Source organism: Salvelinus fontinalis, chromosome 9 (assembly GCF_029448725.1).
Source record: "Salvelinus fontinalis isolate EN_2023a chromosome 9, ASM2944872v1, whole genome shotgun sequence".
Lineage (NCBI taxonomy): Eukaryota > Metazoa > Chordata > Actinopteri > Salmoniformes > Salmonidae > Salvelinus > Salvelinus fontinalis.
This window is the reverse complement of record NC_074673.1, coordinates 13976171-13992281: the sequence shown is the minus strand read 5'-3', so window position 1 is coordinate 13992281 and position 16111 is coordinate 13976171. Positions and strand designations below refer to the sequence as shown.

Genomic DNA, 16111 nt, shown 5'->3' with positions numbered 1-16111 from the left:
AGGACACCAATAATAAGAAGAGACTTGCTTGGGCCAAGAAACACGAGCAATGGACTTTAGACCAGTGGAAATCTGTCCTTTGGTCTGGAGTCCAAATTCGAGATTTTGGGTTCCAACCGCTGTGTCTTTGTGAGATGCAGTGTGGGTGAATGGATGATCTCCATGTGTTTTTCCCACTGTAAAGCATGGAGGAGGTAGTGTTATGGTGTGGGGGTGCTTTGCTGGTGACTCTGTCTGTGATTTATTTAGAATTCAAGGCACACTTAATCAGCATGGCTACCACAGCATTATGCAGGGATATGCCATTCCATCTGGTTTGGGCTTAGCGGGACTATCATTTGTTTTTCAACAGGACAATGACCCAACAAACCTCTAGATTGTGTAAGGGCTATTTGAACAAGAAAGAGAATGATGAAGTGCTGCATCAGATGAACTGGCCTACCAAATTAAGATGGGTTGGGATGAGTCGGACCGCAGAGTGAAGGAAAAGCAGCCAACAAGTGCTCAGCATATTGGGAAAGCATTCTAGGTAAAGCTGGTTGAAAAAATGCCAAGATTGTGCAAAGCTGTCATCAAGGCAAAGGGTGGCTATTTGAAGAATCTCTTATATAAAATATATTTTGAATTGTTTAACGCTTTTTTGGTTACTACATGAATCCATATGTGTTATTTCATAGTTTGGATGTCTTCACTATTATTCTACAATGTAGAAAATAGTGAAAATAATGAAAAACCCTTGAAGGAGTCGGTGTCCAAACTTTTGACCGGTAATGTACATCAACAGCTCCTCAGCAGTGACAACATGTCAAGTACTTCACAATGTACACAATATCATTAGAACTAAGGCACATTTGTATCTGACATAGCAAGCTGGCTATATAGCTGTACTATGTGGGATCTCTGACCCATCATCACAGAGACAGACAGTTTGATTCATCCATCTCTCTCCAGCCCCCCTCAGGGGTCATAGGTCAGGGTGTTTGCACAAGGTCACCAGGCTCTGATTGAACCAGGAAATGGCTAATTGCAGAGGAAAGGAGATTTCCTGAGCTGCTAGCATTAGCAGCCAAACCCTGCCTGGGCCAGACTGAATGACAAGGAGGAAGCACTTTATGACTCCCATTAAAGCAAACGGGAGTGTGTGTGTGTGTATGTGCATGCGTGCGTGCGTGCGTGCGTGTGTACGTGGGCGCGTGTGAGTGAGCATGCAAGGGTGAGTTGGCGAGGGAGTTGGAGTCAAGGTTAACATGGGATATGATTAGTTTTCTTTCCCACCAGTTCAGGAGGACTAGTTGAAATAACATGGAGCGAGAAGGGACAGTCTGCCCAATCACAGGGCCCCGATAGCCTGATCACTAATGTAATCAGACAGCTTCAGACAGCTTTGTTATTGGACCACCATAGCATTGTATGTGGACAGTGTTTCCAGTTTTCCCATCCTAGTCCTTAGGAACCTCCAGTTGTTGGACATAATCACCAGGTTTCAAAGGGTGAATAGAACACCTGGTAATAACTGATTCAACTAGTCCACTGAGCATCAAGCTGCTTCTCTCACTGGCCTAGTGCTGGTATCAACTAGTCCACTGAGCATCAAGCTGCTTCTCTCACTGGCCTAGTGCTGGTATCAACTAGTCCACTGAGCATCAAGCTGCTTCTCTCACTGGCCTAGTGTTGGTATCAACTAGTCCACTGAGCATCAAGCTGCTTCTCTCACAGGCCTAGTGCTGATATCAACTAGTCCACTGAGCATCAAGCTGCTTCTCTCACAGGCCTAGTGTTGGTATCAACTAGTCCACTGAGCATCAAGCTGCTTCTCTCACAGGCCTAGTGTTGGTATCAACTAGTCCACTGAGCATCAAGCTGCATCTCTCACAGGCCTAGTGTTGGTATCAACTAGTCCACTGAGCATCAAGCTGCTTCTCTCACTGGCCTAGTGCTGGTATCAACTAGTCCACTGAGCATCAAGCTGCTTCTCTCACTGGCCTAGTGTTAGTATCAACTAGTCCACTGAGCATCAAGCTGCTTCTCTCACTGGCCTAGTGCTGGTATCAACTAATCCACTGAGCATCAAGCTGCTTCTCTCACTGGCCTAGTGTTGGTATCAACTAGTCCACTGAGCATCAAGCTGCTTCTCTCACTGGCCTAGTGTTGGTATCTAACACGTGCAACACCTGGGGGTTGAGGATCAAGTTGGGAAACTGTAGACACAACTTGAACAGTGTAGTCTGGGTTCTCTGTCTGTCTGTCTGTTTAGAGTCAGTGTTCTGGGGGTTTGTGAGTCCAGAGTCCAGAGCTCTGGGGTCTACGTAGACAGACCAGGGTTACACAGCATGTCTTCCTGTAGAGGGTGGAACTTCCGATCAATCAGCAGCAGGGTTGTTTCTAGTGGGGTTAAGTATGCAAGTTCACTCTACACGAAATGGTACTAAATCTTCCCATCCATCCATTTTGTGCAGAGAGTGTGTAGTGAAGGGCCCTAGCTAGAGAAGTAAGATGAGTAGAAATTCTACTCATGCTTCAACACTGAGCGGGATAAAAGCATGTAATTTTAATCAAACTCATTGTGCTTATATCTTGCAGCCTTCTGGGCTCTGAAACAGCATGCTATTATCCAGCCCTATCTCTGGTCCTTGGCACTAGAGTGGCAGGAACAGACTGGCACGGCTGGGTACAAAAGAGAGAGAGGAGGAGAGGGAAAGAAAGAGAAAGAGAAAGTCGAGAGAGAGAGAGAGAGAGAGAGAGGGAGGAGGGGGGCACCCAGGGACCGCCCTGGCCCAGCATAGGAGCGCACCAACACCCTTCCACCCCACCCTCTCCCTCCGTTTATCTGGCCCCGTGGGACCGGGACCCACCACAGTCTCTTTGACCTCTTAGCTCTCTGCTCTCCCAGGCAGAACACAATGGGTCGACAGGGAGGAGACAAGTAGCATGAGACCTGGAGAGACCAGACCAGCCAATATCCCACACTAGCCACTGTGACAAGACGCACTTCAAGAAGTAGGTATGTTGCTTTATCTTACTTTTGGAAATCTTTTGAAAATATGTTTTACAAAGGACTTTAGTTGTAAAAATAATCATATGATTTTATTTTTTACAGGTGCTTCTCCCTTTGCAGCATAAGGGATAGGCGGATAAGAGTACCTTACAAATGCATCACCCTCGTGAGTCAAGGTTTGCTATCATACAACATTCTTTCTGTTACTCTACTGTCATCCCTCTATTGAAACTAATACTAAAGCCTAGCTCACTGTCATTAACAGCATGTTGTGATCGACTAAACTGAGCTGCATACCTGCCAGAGGGGTGATTTTGTGTTAGTCTGGACACAGATGAGACACAGGGATGAGACACAAGCAGTGGCGGATTTAGGCATAGGCGACATGGGCAGCCGCCCAGGGCGGCATCTTGCCGAGCCGGCATGGGGCGCCTGCACAAAGAAAACAAAAAAACAAAATATTATGAATGGTGACATTTGCGCAATCAGTTTTCTATCGCTCATTTGCATGTCACGTCAATGATATCATGTCACCGTGTGGGACTGTGGGTCAATTAATCTTGTCGGAGTGGGCCCCATGATTCTAGTTTGTGAGCTAGGCAGGCTACTGCCTGGGAAGGTCTCCCACTCAGAAGTAGGAGATGGGGAGGGATCGGGGGTAGGTTGACCTCAGGTCTCCCCACTGGAAGTTCGAGGCAGGTGGAGCAGGAGAATCTATCAAATAGCGCACCTCTAACTTTGTACAGTACTAATGCAATTAGTTGTGTAATTTAGTTTGTGTGTTTCTTGTTTGAAGTGCAATAGTGTAATAATCAGGTTATCTTCTTTATAAGTGTGTTATTCTATTTGTGAATTGTGTGATATAGGATTTGTGCTATTTAGTTTTGTGTTTTTTTGTGTGTTTTTTGCTAAAAATAAATAGAATAGAAATATATATACAAAAATAATACTCATAAGTATCAAAAAGAAGTAACAAAGACAAATAGAAAGAAATTGTGGTATATAAATACAAATAAAGAGAAGTGAATTATTACACTATTACCTAGTGTAATAATTAGATGATCTTTATTTGTATGTATGTAATACAATTTGTTTCTATTTGTCTATGTTACTTCTTTTTGATATGGATGAGTCTTGTTTTTGTATATATATATCTATTTATACAGTTTTAAATGTTATGATTATTTATTTGAGTTGTTCCAAATGTCTGAATAAAAATTACAGTTAGTGCAGAATGGTGCTTTTTTTGTGTGTTGGGGGGGACAGGGATGAGACAGGGAGATGAGACACAGGGATGAGACAGGGAGATGAGCAGGAAACCATAGTGGGACTTTAGGGACCCGACCAGAACATACCGGAAAAGGGAGGAGAGGACACACAAATAACTGTTAAAATCACAGACAGACAGATGCCATGTAGGTCCAGATTTGTGACCTTGTGTTACACTGAGTGTGAGTGAGATGGTAAGGGTAAAGATTTTCGGTTTGAAATTATGTCCGACTAGTTCTCTGAAACAATAGAAGCTGTCTTTGGATACTGGTTGGTTTGTGGATGTTGTTTTAGAGGAGTGACAGCCTTTAGGCCTGGATTCAATCAGATTGAGCATTAACTAGCGCTAACCAGCGTTGGCCGGATCCATATAGCTGATGTTTTGACGGTAATGGAGGTGTAACTGTGGTATGAGCTGACGAATCGGGGAGCGGCTGCTGTTGTGTGTCACAAACCACTCCCTTCCTTATTATCCCTCCTGCGTTAGTTCAAAACGGTACTAGACAGTGTAGGCTCTATCCATGGTAGAAATAATGACTCTCAAATGTCCATTAATGTGAGGCTAATGCATGTTTTGATGTTAATTTGGATGAGGGGATTGTAGCCTGTCAGTCTAATTTGAATGTTGAAACTTCATGGGATTGCATGGGATTTGTTGGATTATAGTCGGGTGTGGTTTTGTTGCGTCCATTGGCAGTGTCCACGATAGCCTTAACCGGCCTTAACGCACGGAGCTGCTTGTGGATTTGACAGTTCTAAACGCAGTTCCACCTCCGACCCCGCCAAAACAACCGCTATGCAGATGTCGACTAAAGCGGATCTGATTGAGTTTCTTAGGTTCTTTTAAAAAGTTGTGAAGCAGAAATCGTCACTGCAGTGCTGGGTGTCTGTGGGTTGTTGCGGTTTAGTTCAGATATTTAACAGCAGTATTTTCTGTAAGAATCACTGCTTACTAACTTTTTCTGTGTTGGAGCCCTTAATAAGTAACAACAACAAAAAACTCTCACAGACTAACTGTTCACCTTTAAATTGGATACAAAATTAGATTAAAAAAACTCAACCAATGTGAGCTTTCTAACAACGAGCCAATGAGTGAAGGTCCAGGACAAGTTAGTGCTTCATGTGTCGGTGACATTTGAAGGTTGAAGGTATGGTCGATGGAGGCTGACAGGAGGATGTAGAGGAAGGGTGGAGGAGATGTCCTGCTTAGAGAGAGAGAGAGAGATCTCTCCCCTGACTAGCACAGGATGTTAGGGAGGGGGGAGAGTGTTCCGCATGGGAAAGAGATGGGGGGGGGGGGGGGGGGGGGGTAAGAAAGAGGGGGTTGATTGAGGGCCCTGTCTCACAAAGGGCCCACTCCTACTGGAGATGAGACCAGGAAAAATGAGCAGAGCCTGAGCGAAGGCCCCAAAAACTCTGCTGGCCCAGGAGATTCTCTGGGGCTCTCCAAGTGTTGTAGCCCTTATTCTGAGTTTCTCATTCTTTTGCTCTTTCTCTACCACTTCCAAGTCCATCCCTTTCTCTATTACCCTTTCACAATCAATTATTTTGTGCATGAAAACAAAATATGGAAGCATATGCAGTTTGGTTTCCGCAGTTTTGTGTTGTGTTGTCACCCATAGAGATACCGTACCAATGTTTCAACTACCTTGTATTTTAATGCTCGTAGGCCAATGGTAATATGTATTAGTTTGTGTTTGTGTGTTGGGCTCGCATGATTTAAGTCTGTGAAGCCATGAGGTTCATCACTGTCTGTCAGCTGGAGGAGGCCAGAGGAACACTGTGGGCACATTGGGGTGAGCTGGTGATGGTAATCATTTGACATTGTCACTCATACCAGAAAAAATAACTGGTACATTTACAGTTGTAAATAGCTGTATTATGTAATGATTTACTCTGTTAATTACTTTACCAGGTAGGTTGACTTCGAACACATCTGTTACAGCAACAATATTGCAATGCATTAAAAATACAATAACTCCAATTGTCTTCCAGATTTGTTTTGAATTAGGTCTAAGTTTAGCATTTTGGAAATTAACAAATAATTGACTAATTGGTGATGTGCTGTTGGCTTTACACTAAATAATAAAATGTCAACACTGAAAAATAAAAATAAATGTTCTTGTCATTTTTTCTTATGTTGTCAGTATTCCAAACTTGGGTAGCTACGCATCACGCCCATTGCATGGTATACCATCTGTCCAGGGTATATAAACCTGTCCCCGCATTGCATCTGTTTGCCTGCCATCTGAACACTTAAACATCTGCGATGTTCTTTGGTATTTCCGATAGAAGATCATTTCCCTGTCGATGTCCAGTGCTGAAGGGTACTTTAATATGAAACCACAAAAACAATTGAATAGAAGGAAGCGCTGGTCACTGACTTTGTCCTTCCCAGAAGGCAACTTCCCTTCGACGCCTCAACTCATCTGAATCCAGCAGACGCGTTAAACCGTTACAACTCGTAGACTAAAATGGATACTTTGTTTTTCATTATCTTAATACTCTTTCGATGCTCTTCGACAAGTAAGTAGTCTGTCTTTTAAAGTGTGAAGAGGTCAGTTAATTAACTTGCTGATTATTAGAGTAGTATAATAACCACATTTATTGTGCGTGAAGATAGTCAACAACGGAAACTTTAGTTCATCCTTGTCTATACTGGGAAGGGTCAGTCAGTGAACGAATTTTTTGATTGAGGTTATTCCAAATATTATGACAAAAGTAGGTTATCTCACTGTAACAATAAAGAGTTCATTCTTTGTCAAAGAAAATCTTTATTTTACCTCATATTGACCATGATCGTATTTAACGGACAGCTTTAGCCTAATAACGTTACATTCACTCAGGTGTGAGATGAGGGATTATTCGTTAATAACAATAACGTAAATTTTACCAATTTTATTGAGCTACAACCAAAGAAAAGTACTAGTTGTAATCGAATAAAACTGTTGCCTTTTGAGAACTGATTTAACATAATCATGGGAAATGTTTAAAAACTATTTCTGTAAGCCTGTAGCTTTTTGTAGCCCGTAGGTATTTGAGCCTTATGCATTTCAAACATTACATTACTAAATTGCTTTCAAAATGTTAATAATTTGGCACTAGGTCTTCAGCCTTTCGATGATTGTTAGTCCCCCACTATTGACCATCTCTTTGTATCTCCCATTTAGACGGTTTCCTTATTGCACACACACCAAAGAAACTGTGCCTGTCAACCCACAAAACGACTGTGATCCTCGGCAGATGCAATGTCACCAGTCCCTATCAACAATGGGAATGGACGAAAGATATGAAGTTGCATCACACACAATCAGCCAAGTGTCTCTGGGCCAACCCGAGTAGTGCAATACCTCGGCACGCGCGCCTGGCCACGATCAGCGACTGTGACAGCGCACCTGCTTGGAAATGCTACGACAAACGAGGAACTTTCGGGTTAGCGGAGAAGCCCATGTACCTGAAGAAACAAGGTATACGGGTTGTGATCCGAGGGGACCAGAAGTATTCCAACTGGACTAAGTATGAGGAAATCTACTCTGGAGGGAGACAGGTGCTTACCCATTTATGTCCGCGTAAAGGTGAGTGGTCTACTGAGGAATTGGGCTGCATGTCTTCTGTTAGTTTGCATTCAGATAATAATATATTTCTGTGCATTCAACTACCATACATCAATTATAAGTAGGCATGCCTATATAGTAGCCTTGAACTTTATGGATATTATGTCTTTCCTCCTCTGAAGTTTGATAAGAGAACGTCTTGTAAAATGATAAGGCCCAACTACAGAATTAGTAGCCAACAGTATCTCTACATGGACCCAACAAACTCGTTATGACATAATTTACCTAGTTTACAGAAATACCACGGATTGTCATTTTAAAAAAAGTAGAATTATCAGACAGATAAGATCTGTATCGAAATTACTTGCACCATGTCGACTTTGGAGTTGTCTGACTTTCGTATGGTATGAATGCTTGAGGAAAGCAGAGGATGACACTCTTGATACTGACTTTCCTGCACATTGTTGTCAAGTGTTTTATCAGCCCACTCACTCAGTCAGGAAAAACGTCAGCAGTGTTCTTCCTGTGAACTTAATGGCCATACAGGGGACATAGAAGAGGCTATCAATTTCACACTTGAAAAAAAAAAAACTACACATGCTACAATGTAAGCCTAACTGGTATTGTTTAATGTTCATTTACAGTAAAAGTTTATTCAGGCCACCTGTTATCACATATAATAAAATGGTAACACTTAATTTTTTTGATAGTCCATCTGTAGATGATCTACAGGCAATCAAACATTTTAACTAACTATCTACTAACCCTAACCCTTATCCTAATCCGAAACTCCTTACCCTAACGCTAGCCCTAATCCTAACCCTTATCCTAACCCGAAACCCCTTACCCTAACGCTAGCCCTAACCCTAACCCTTACCTTAACCATAACATTAGCAAGCAGTTGCTTATAAACATAGTCAGTTGCTTATCAACATAGTCAGTTGCTTATAAACATAGTCAGTTGCTTATCAACATAGTCAGTTGCTTATAAACATAGTCAGTTGCTTATCAACAGATAACAGATAATATGCTGTACAGCATCTACAGATGGATTATCCAAATAAAGTGTGACCAATAAAACCAATACCCAGCTATTTATTTCACATAATTTAACTTTTTTGTTAAAAAGATGAATAACATGACAATAAACCATCTATTACCATGTTATTAACATGTTGATAAGGCGTTGTGAGCATGTAGTGTGTTTCTTTAAAGAGGAAACACCCACATCAAAACACAGCGGTGTCTGGAACTTAGGGTCAAATTCTTTAATTTCCCATTTAAGAACACTTGGGCTGGGTTAGAGTTATTACTTATGGAACACATACAGTATCTTGAAATTATTTCAATGTTATCCAATCATATTAAAATCATGTGTATAAGTCTAGTCACAATAACCCCTCTTTCTTCTAGGTTCCACCACCATCTCAACCTCAACCCCCACAATGTGTTCATCCACACACCAACCTTTGGCATACACCCACGCCATCAGAACAGCCCCTATAACAATAATAAACACACACTCCTTGTCAAACACTATGAGGACCCATAGTAGGACCACCAGGCAGATCTCTACATTTAGAGTCCCGGTCACATCGACCAATAGGGTGGTGACATATAAGTCTGTGGTGGCGACTCACACTAATGACATCGTCAAGCCTCGGACAAGAAGGACGGCCACGATGGGTCTCATTCCAAGTTCCATCTCAACGGCCGTCACAACATCCGGGGCAGTTCTCAACCACAGCCATGATGTTCTCTCGTCCAGTCCTGCTTTGTCCACAACTGACTCTGCCATGGCCCAAACGGTGAGTGCTGCCACCGAAAATGCCCTCCTCGACTCGAGGAACGAAGCCAAGACTCCATCAGTAAACCAACCAACTTCCAGTTCCACCACAACTAATGTAGATGAGATGGTGTCAACTGCAGCTACCACTATGACTGTGGTTTCCTCTACAATTTCCTCAGTGCCCAACACAAGTTCTAAAACAGACTCAGCAGCTACTTCTACGGTAGTGGTCGTTACCTCTGAAGCTAAAGTCACAACTTCTGCTGCTTTATCTATCTCGTCCTCTGTTTCAACCACTAAATCTGATGCTACCATCACACCTACCAGTACCACAGCGTTTCCCACAACTAGGAAAGTACCCCCAAGAAAGTTTGTGGTTCCATCTACAACCAAAACCACAACTGTGCCGACTACAACAACCACTGCCCCTACAACTCCTACTGTTGTCAGAACAACAAAGACTACAGCCAAATTCACAAGGAAAGTAGCCCCACCCAATGTTGCCACAGCCCCACCCACAACATTTTCAACTCAGCTCACAACATCCTCAATTTCACCCACAACCTTTTCAACAGTAAAGACTATAGCAAAACCCACAATGAAAATAGCCCCGCCCACAACCTCTACAGCCTCACCTACTGCCTCTTCAACTCCACCCAATACCACTCCAATCACATCTACAACAGCCCCGCCCACAACCTATACCACACCGCCCATAATGAAAACAAACCCACCTACAACTACCACAACCACATCCACAACTACTACAGCTCCACCCAGAAGTACCACAACCACATCCACAACTACCACAACCACACCCACACCAACTACAGCTCCAACAACAACTACTACAGTACCAACTACAACCACAGAGTTGACCTCCATCCCACAGGTGCGTGATGATGACAGTCACTTGAAATTAACATTTCAATCGATTTTGAATTTGTGAAATTCCATAAAGAATGCTCAAAATAATATTTGCATGCATATTTGTACAAGGACGTTAAAGGCAGTGAAGCTTGGAACAGACCTTCTGAAAGAAGGGCTATAGTAATGGCAAATAGTAATATAGAATATATTAGTCATATTCAAATAGTCTTTCAACAGAGAAAATTCTGCAATCACAATAGTAGGCTATGAATTACACCCATGCCATGCCCTTTTAACCTACTGTATCCTATGGGTGTTAGTTTAAGTGGACCTAAAGTTCTTCAGACAGAGGAGGCAGGCAGGCAGGAAGGAAAGTAGGGTGGGGAATCAAGGGGAGAGAAGGAGGCTGCTCAAGGTGCTGCTGTCCAGACTCAAGTGAAAGTTAAGGCTGTGAGCAAGTAGACAGACTATTTGATAGGAACTTAGGCTACTGTAGGTGTTAGAAAAAGTGTATATAGAGGGCGGAAGTAGATGCTGATATGGAATCAATTTCCTGAGCAGTCTGTCTACCTGACGCCGGTGATGGTGCAGCCTGAGCATTGAGGAAGGGTGTAGGAAAATAATGTGAACTAGAGATTGAAAGTGACGAGATGGTAGCGTGGGAAGAGACTGTGCGTGGTCTACATTGCACAGATTTTGGGCAACCACAAAATCACAACGAGATGCCATGCTTGGTTAGGCACGTGCCACCCCTGTAGCCGCCTCCAACATGCCATTGTGAAATTCAGAAAATAAATATACATTGTTATTTTATGGACCGATTATGACAACCAATGTTGGAATATATTAGATTTTTTGAATATTATTTATTGACCTAACGGATTTAAATCAACGACCGCAATGTTCAGATGTGCAACTATTATTTTGATCGTTTGTTTATGGTGGTGTTGTGTCGAGGTGAGTCATGGTTAGTCAATTTAACCTTGATTATTTTCTACTTGTTGCCTACTGTTGCTTAGCCTATCTTTTGGTTACATGTTGCCACTTTTTTTGTTAATTTCAGGCCGAGACCACTAATGCTGTCAAATGTTCAGTCAACCTGACAGAGACCAGCGCCAGGACGGATTCTATTGCACTCAAATTAATAACAACAGGAGAAGATTGTAATTTCACCATGTTTTATGAGAATAGGCGTTCCGATATAACGGATTGTGATCAATATGGGGAGTATAGTAATGTGTATATCTGCGATATAAGGGATTTAGAACCTGGGACGTTACACCACTTTGAAGTGATATCGAAGACTGATGGAGAGAGGAGAAACGTATCAGTGCGAACAGGTAAGCTAAGTGTTACAAACCAAAATTCGTTTCTGTTATATTTTAACCTATTTAATGTTATTTTATTCTAAATGTATTTTAGACTGTTAAATTGACTTTAATTCATCTTAAACGTCCTACAATATCAGAACCCCCCTCTCCTCCCCCAGTATCATGCACTATATATGTTTTCTGTTGATTTTACTCGATTTCTATTGTTGATCATGATATTCGAATGATTATATTTCGTTAAAGATTAAGTTTTACACCTGATTAATTCAAAGATATAGAATTTGGCAGTCAGAACCACTTCAAACAGTTAGTAGTGGCATGACTCCTCTGATAGCATAAACTCGCCATCATTAAATATATCTAACACATATGATATCTTATTAGGACATCTTCGGTTCTAATGTATTGTAAACATCTAATTTATTCCAACAGCTCCTTTTGGTTGTCTTTCTGTTGGTGTTTTATTGCACAAAAGTTGATACTTAAATTGTATGTAGCAACATTTAGAATTTAGCTTTCATATAATTTGACTGGAATATTTGATGTATTGGGAAATGGCTTGAAATGTTATATGTTCATTCATATCCTTTTTATTATTTGATTTATGCTTACAGTGGTCGAGCCTTTGTTCTGCCCAGTATTGAACCATGTTGCACTGAATAGATTCTGTGCATCGCTTTGATAATGAAGAACATGGAGAATAGAGAACTCTTGTGCCAACACCGCTGAAGTCCAGTACACTTTATCCTTTGTAAAATCCTTTGAACATTGTCAAGGCCACAACCTTAGAATGTCCTGCCAAGAACTTGGAGCCAGAGAACCCCTCTGGTCATTGGTCTCACAGCTCTAGATTAGAACCAGGGAAGTTCTGGAACACACTGCTGCTCCAATCACCTAAGGTTGTAACAGTAGAGGTCAGTAACAATGCAGAGCATCTAATCTTAAGTGTTTGTTTCCAGACAGATCTCCTTCTCCCCAGAGCCACTTCCCGCCAAGCATTGTTTCTTTGTACTAACGGATACAGGAGGCCTCCATGTTTTGTTTTCACGGGACAAATAGATTAGACTACAGTGTACTCCAGAACTTTGCATTCAAAGTGTGGCCGAGATTTTTTTTCTTGGATCTTTGTGTGTGGACCTTGAAATTTCCATTTTTGACAGTAGCCTACGAAGGATGAAATCCTCAAGATTAACAGATCAGTGGTTGCCAAATCACTTGGACTTTATCCAGTATTTTTTTATTTTAATATTTACAGATACAATGTAGTTACTGTGTAATACAGTAGTGGTCTTGTAAAGGGCACCAGTGTGGCTCTAGGATTGGACGGACAATGTCCTTGGGGTTTTGCTGATTAGCCAATGTGATTCCTGGGGTTGCTCTGAAGGGCCCTCAGAGGGGAAGCATTATGAAGAAAGGGTCAAAGTTAATTGCTGAGCTGTGGGGGGCACCTCTTACCCTGTTCTGCTCCTCTCTTTCCATTTGGTCTTTGTTTTTGTCGTTTCCTGTCAAGGCTCGCTCTCTCGCTCAAGACGCACGCAGGTCTCCCAGCAAATCGCCACATTCCTTATAGAACCAAAACAATCTTATCGCTCTGCTCCATCGCAGGCAGTCACCACTGGCTTTCAGTGAAGCACAAAGACAGGATACAGATATTCTTCATTAACTTTTCTCCTAGTTGTGTAATATCAAGATGTTTAATTGAGGTTATATAATATCGGCAAGATGCTGGCCCCTTGGCCACTTGTTTAAAGGATGTCTTTGTTGTCTATCATATTATTTATAGCAAAAATACTAACACATTCTCTCTGTCTTTCTCTCCTTCCTCTATTCTCTCTCCCCCTTTCTCTCTCTCTCTTTCTTTCACTTTCTCTCCCTCTCTCTCTCTCTCTCTCTCTCTCTCTCTCTCTCTCTCTCTCTCTCTCTCTCTCTCTCTCTCTCTCTCTCTCTCTCTCTCTCCTTCCGCCAGATCCGGTTAGTCCATCCAGGTTGGACGTCCTACCAGACCAGAGTCCTAGTCAGGGTAATGGTGGCTCTCCAGGCCTGCATGTATCCTGGCCTCGCTCTCGCGGGCTGGTCGACTGGTATGAGCTCACAATACAGGACACTAAAACAGGAGCGACCCGCAATACTCGCATCATGGGCACTGCCGTCCCTCAGTCAGGCTTTACCGCCCTCACCCCTGGCACCCTCTATGGCCTCAGCCTGGTGGCAATAGCTGGGAATAAAACTGCCACGCCAGTGATGGCCACTGCAACCACAGGTGAGGGACCATCTTGCTGTTGTTATGTGGTTTCACTGGTCCTCTATTTGCATGTAATTTTCAGGTCTTCTACACCCAATGTGCTGTCCACCTGATATTTATGATGAACAAATTGTGTAGGATATTCTACTGTCTGCTCTACTGCCATTCTACCATACCCCTATTCCTATACTCACTTCAGCACCTCCATGTTTGTTGGACTTGGATGACATAGAAATCCCTGATCTACTTTGTTACTTTGTTAGACATCAACAAGCTGCTCACTGGCATTGACCACTTTGTATTTTTCCCCCAGCTCCCTCAGCCATCAGCGGCCTCCAGCTCTTGGCCTCCTCCAACAGCCTGGGTGTTTCTTGGCAGCCCGGCCCAGGCAGGAGAGAGCGTTTCAGAGTGCTGCTGAGGGAGCAGCAGGGCAGCCTGGTCAGGAACGTCACCCTGAAGAGTAGCGTCACCTCCCACATTCTTAATGACCTGTTGCCTGGGACACTGTACACTGTCACTGTGGTGACTGAGGCTGGAGGCCTTCAGAACGCTGTCTACAAACAAGCAGTCACAGGTATGGTAGCAGTCACAGAGGAAATGTGTCATGCTAGTTATGTTTGGGAGGTAAGGTAGCAGTCACAAAGGAAATGTGTCATGCCTGTTCTGTTTTGGTGGTAAGGTAACAATCACAGAGGAAATGTCATGCTAGTTCTGTTTGGGGGATAAGGTAACAGTGGTGACAGTCCTCACAGATATTATGGTAGGGACTCTGAAATTCACCTGTTGGAATAGTAAGACTGATACTTTTTTTGGTTGAAGTGTTCACCCATCCAACCACTAACCAAGTCTACTCCTGCTTAGCTTTTGTTATCCAGCAAAGAGGAGTAGAGTCCTAGGGCTTCAATGTTCAATATAGGTTCAGGGTGGAATGTTTCTCACACATTTATCTGGCTTAGTTTGCAGGGCTTTGTTTAACTTTCCAACACTGCACCCATCTCTTTATACAGTCACTACCACCACCATGGCCATGCTCTCTGTCTGTCGTTGTTTCCAAGATATTTTAGGCTTCTCTATCCCACCCTTCCCTTCCTCTGTCTGCAGCTGGCTTGCCAATCAAGGCCTTCCTTCCCCTCCCAACCCACCATACAAATACGGCTAGCCAGTAATACACTGCACAGCCACTGAACACAATGCTAGAATTTCTTTTTTATGGTCCTTCGAGTTGGACAGGAACAATTGTCCTGGAAAGGTGTCAGTGTCTAAAAAGACCTGCTGTCACCTCCCTCTAATACATCCCTCTCAATCAACTTCAGAAACAGAATAAAAAAGTCCCTCTTTTCAGGTTTCTGAAACTCCCGCTTAAATGGAAATGGCTAAGAGGGATGTGTAGCCCATCAGTCAGCAGTGCTCCCACTAGACCAGACTCTGTTGTTTTTCTTCCCCTAGTCCCCGCGGCGGTGTCAGACCTCCTCTTGGAGAACAACGGCAGTCTGGACTCATTGAGGGCCTCCTGGGTCACAGCTATGGGCAGCGTGGACACATACCTGGTCTCCCTTGCAACCCTGGGTTCATCCGATCAGGACAGGACGCTGCCACCCAATGCCACAGAGGTGGTCTTCAGCGGCCTGACCCCTGGACGATCCTATCAGTTGTCTATGAGGTCAAAGGTCGGAGAGCAGATGACTGAGGCTGTGACCATGGGCAGAACTGGTAAATTATTCTGGAGGGTCAATGTCACACCTTAGATTAAGTTTATGCCTATCTAGTTCCATATCAAAACTGTTTTAAGTGAAAAATTAGGGCTGTCAAAAGCCACAAAAGCCAGGAAATACTAATGTGCACCACAATCCTTAACTTCACCTATGCATCTTCAATGAAGATCTGGCTGCATGAACACCTCCATTAACCTCTCTCTCCATTCTCCCTTTACAATGCCTCCTCTATCCCTCCTCCCTTTACAATGCCTCCTCTATCCCTCCTCCCTTTACACTGCCTCCTCTCTCCCTCCTCCCTTTACACTGCCTCCTCTCTCCTCCTCCCTTTGCACTGCCTCCTCTCTCC

At 43.1% G+C, this 16111-nt stretch overlaps 1 protein-coding gene across 2 annotated transcripts in view; it reads left to right on the top strand.

Moving 5' to 3' along the window:
• The first annotated feature begins 6394 nt into the window (after window positions 1-6394).
• ptprb (protein tyrosine phosphatase receptor type b) overlaps window positions 6395-16111 on the top strand; it is a 43091-nt gene continuing 33374 nt past the window's right edge. The window contains exons 1-7 of one of the 2 annotated variants that reach the window (XM_055933460.1): window positions 6395-6790; window positions 7435-7839; window positions 9232-10499; window positions 11541-11817; window positions 13775-14068; window positions 14364-14624; window positions 15497-15760. In XM_055933460.1, the coding sequence (XP_055789435.1) occupies window positions 6739-6790; window positions 7435-7839; window positions 9232-10499; window positions 11541-11817; window positions 13775-14068; window positions 14364-14624; window positions 15497-15760 (2821 nt within the window). In that variant the 5' untranslated portion in view covers window positions 6395-6738. Of the gene's footprint in view, window positions 6791-7434; window positions 7840-9231; window positions 10500-10874; window positions 11435-11540; window positions 11818-13774; window positions 14069-14363; window positions 14625-15496; window positions 15761-16111 lie in introns of those variants that run through there. The other variant, XM_055933461.1, reaches the window with a different exon arrangement.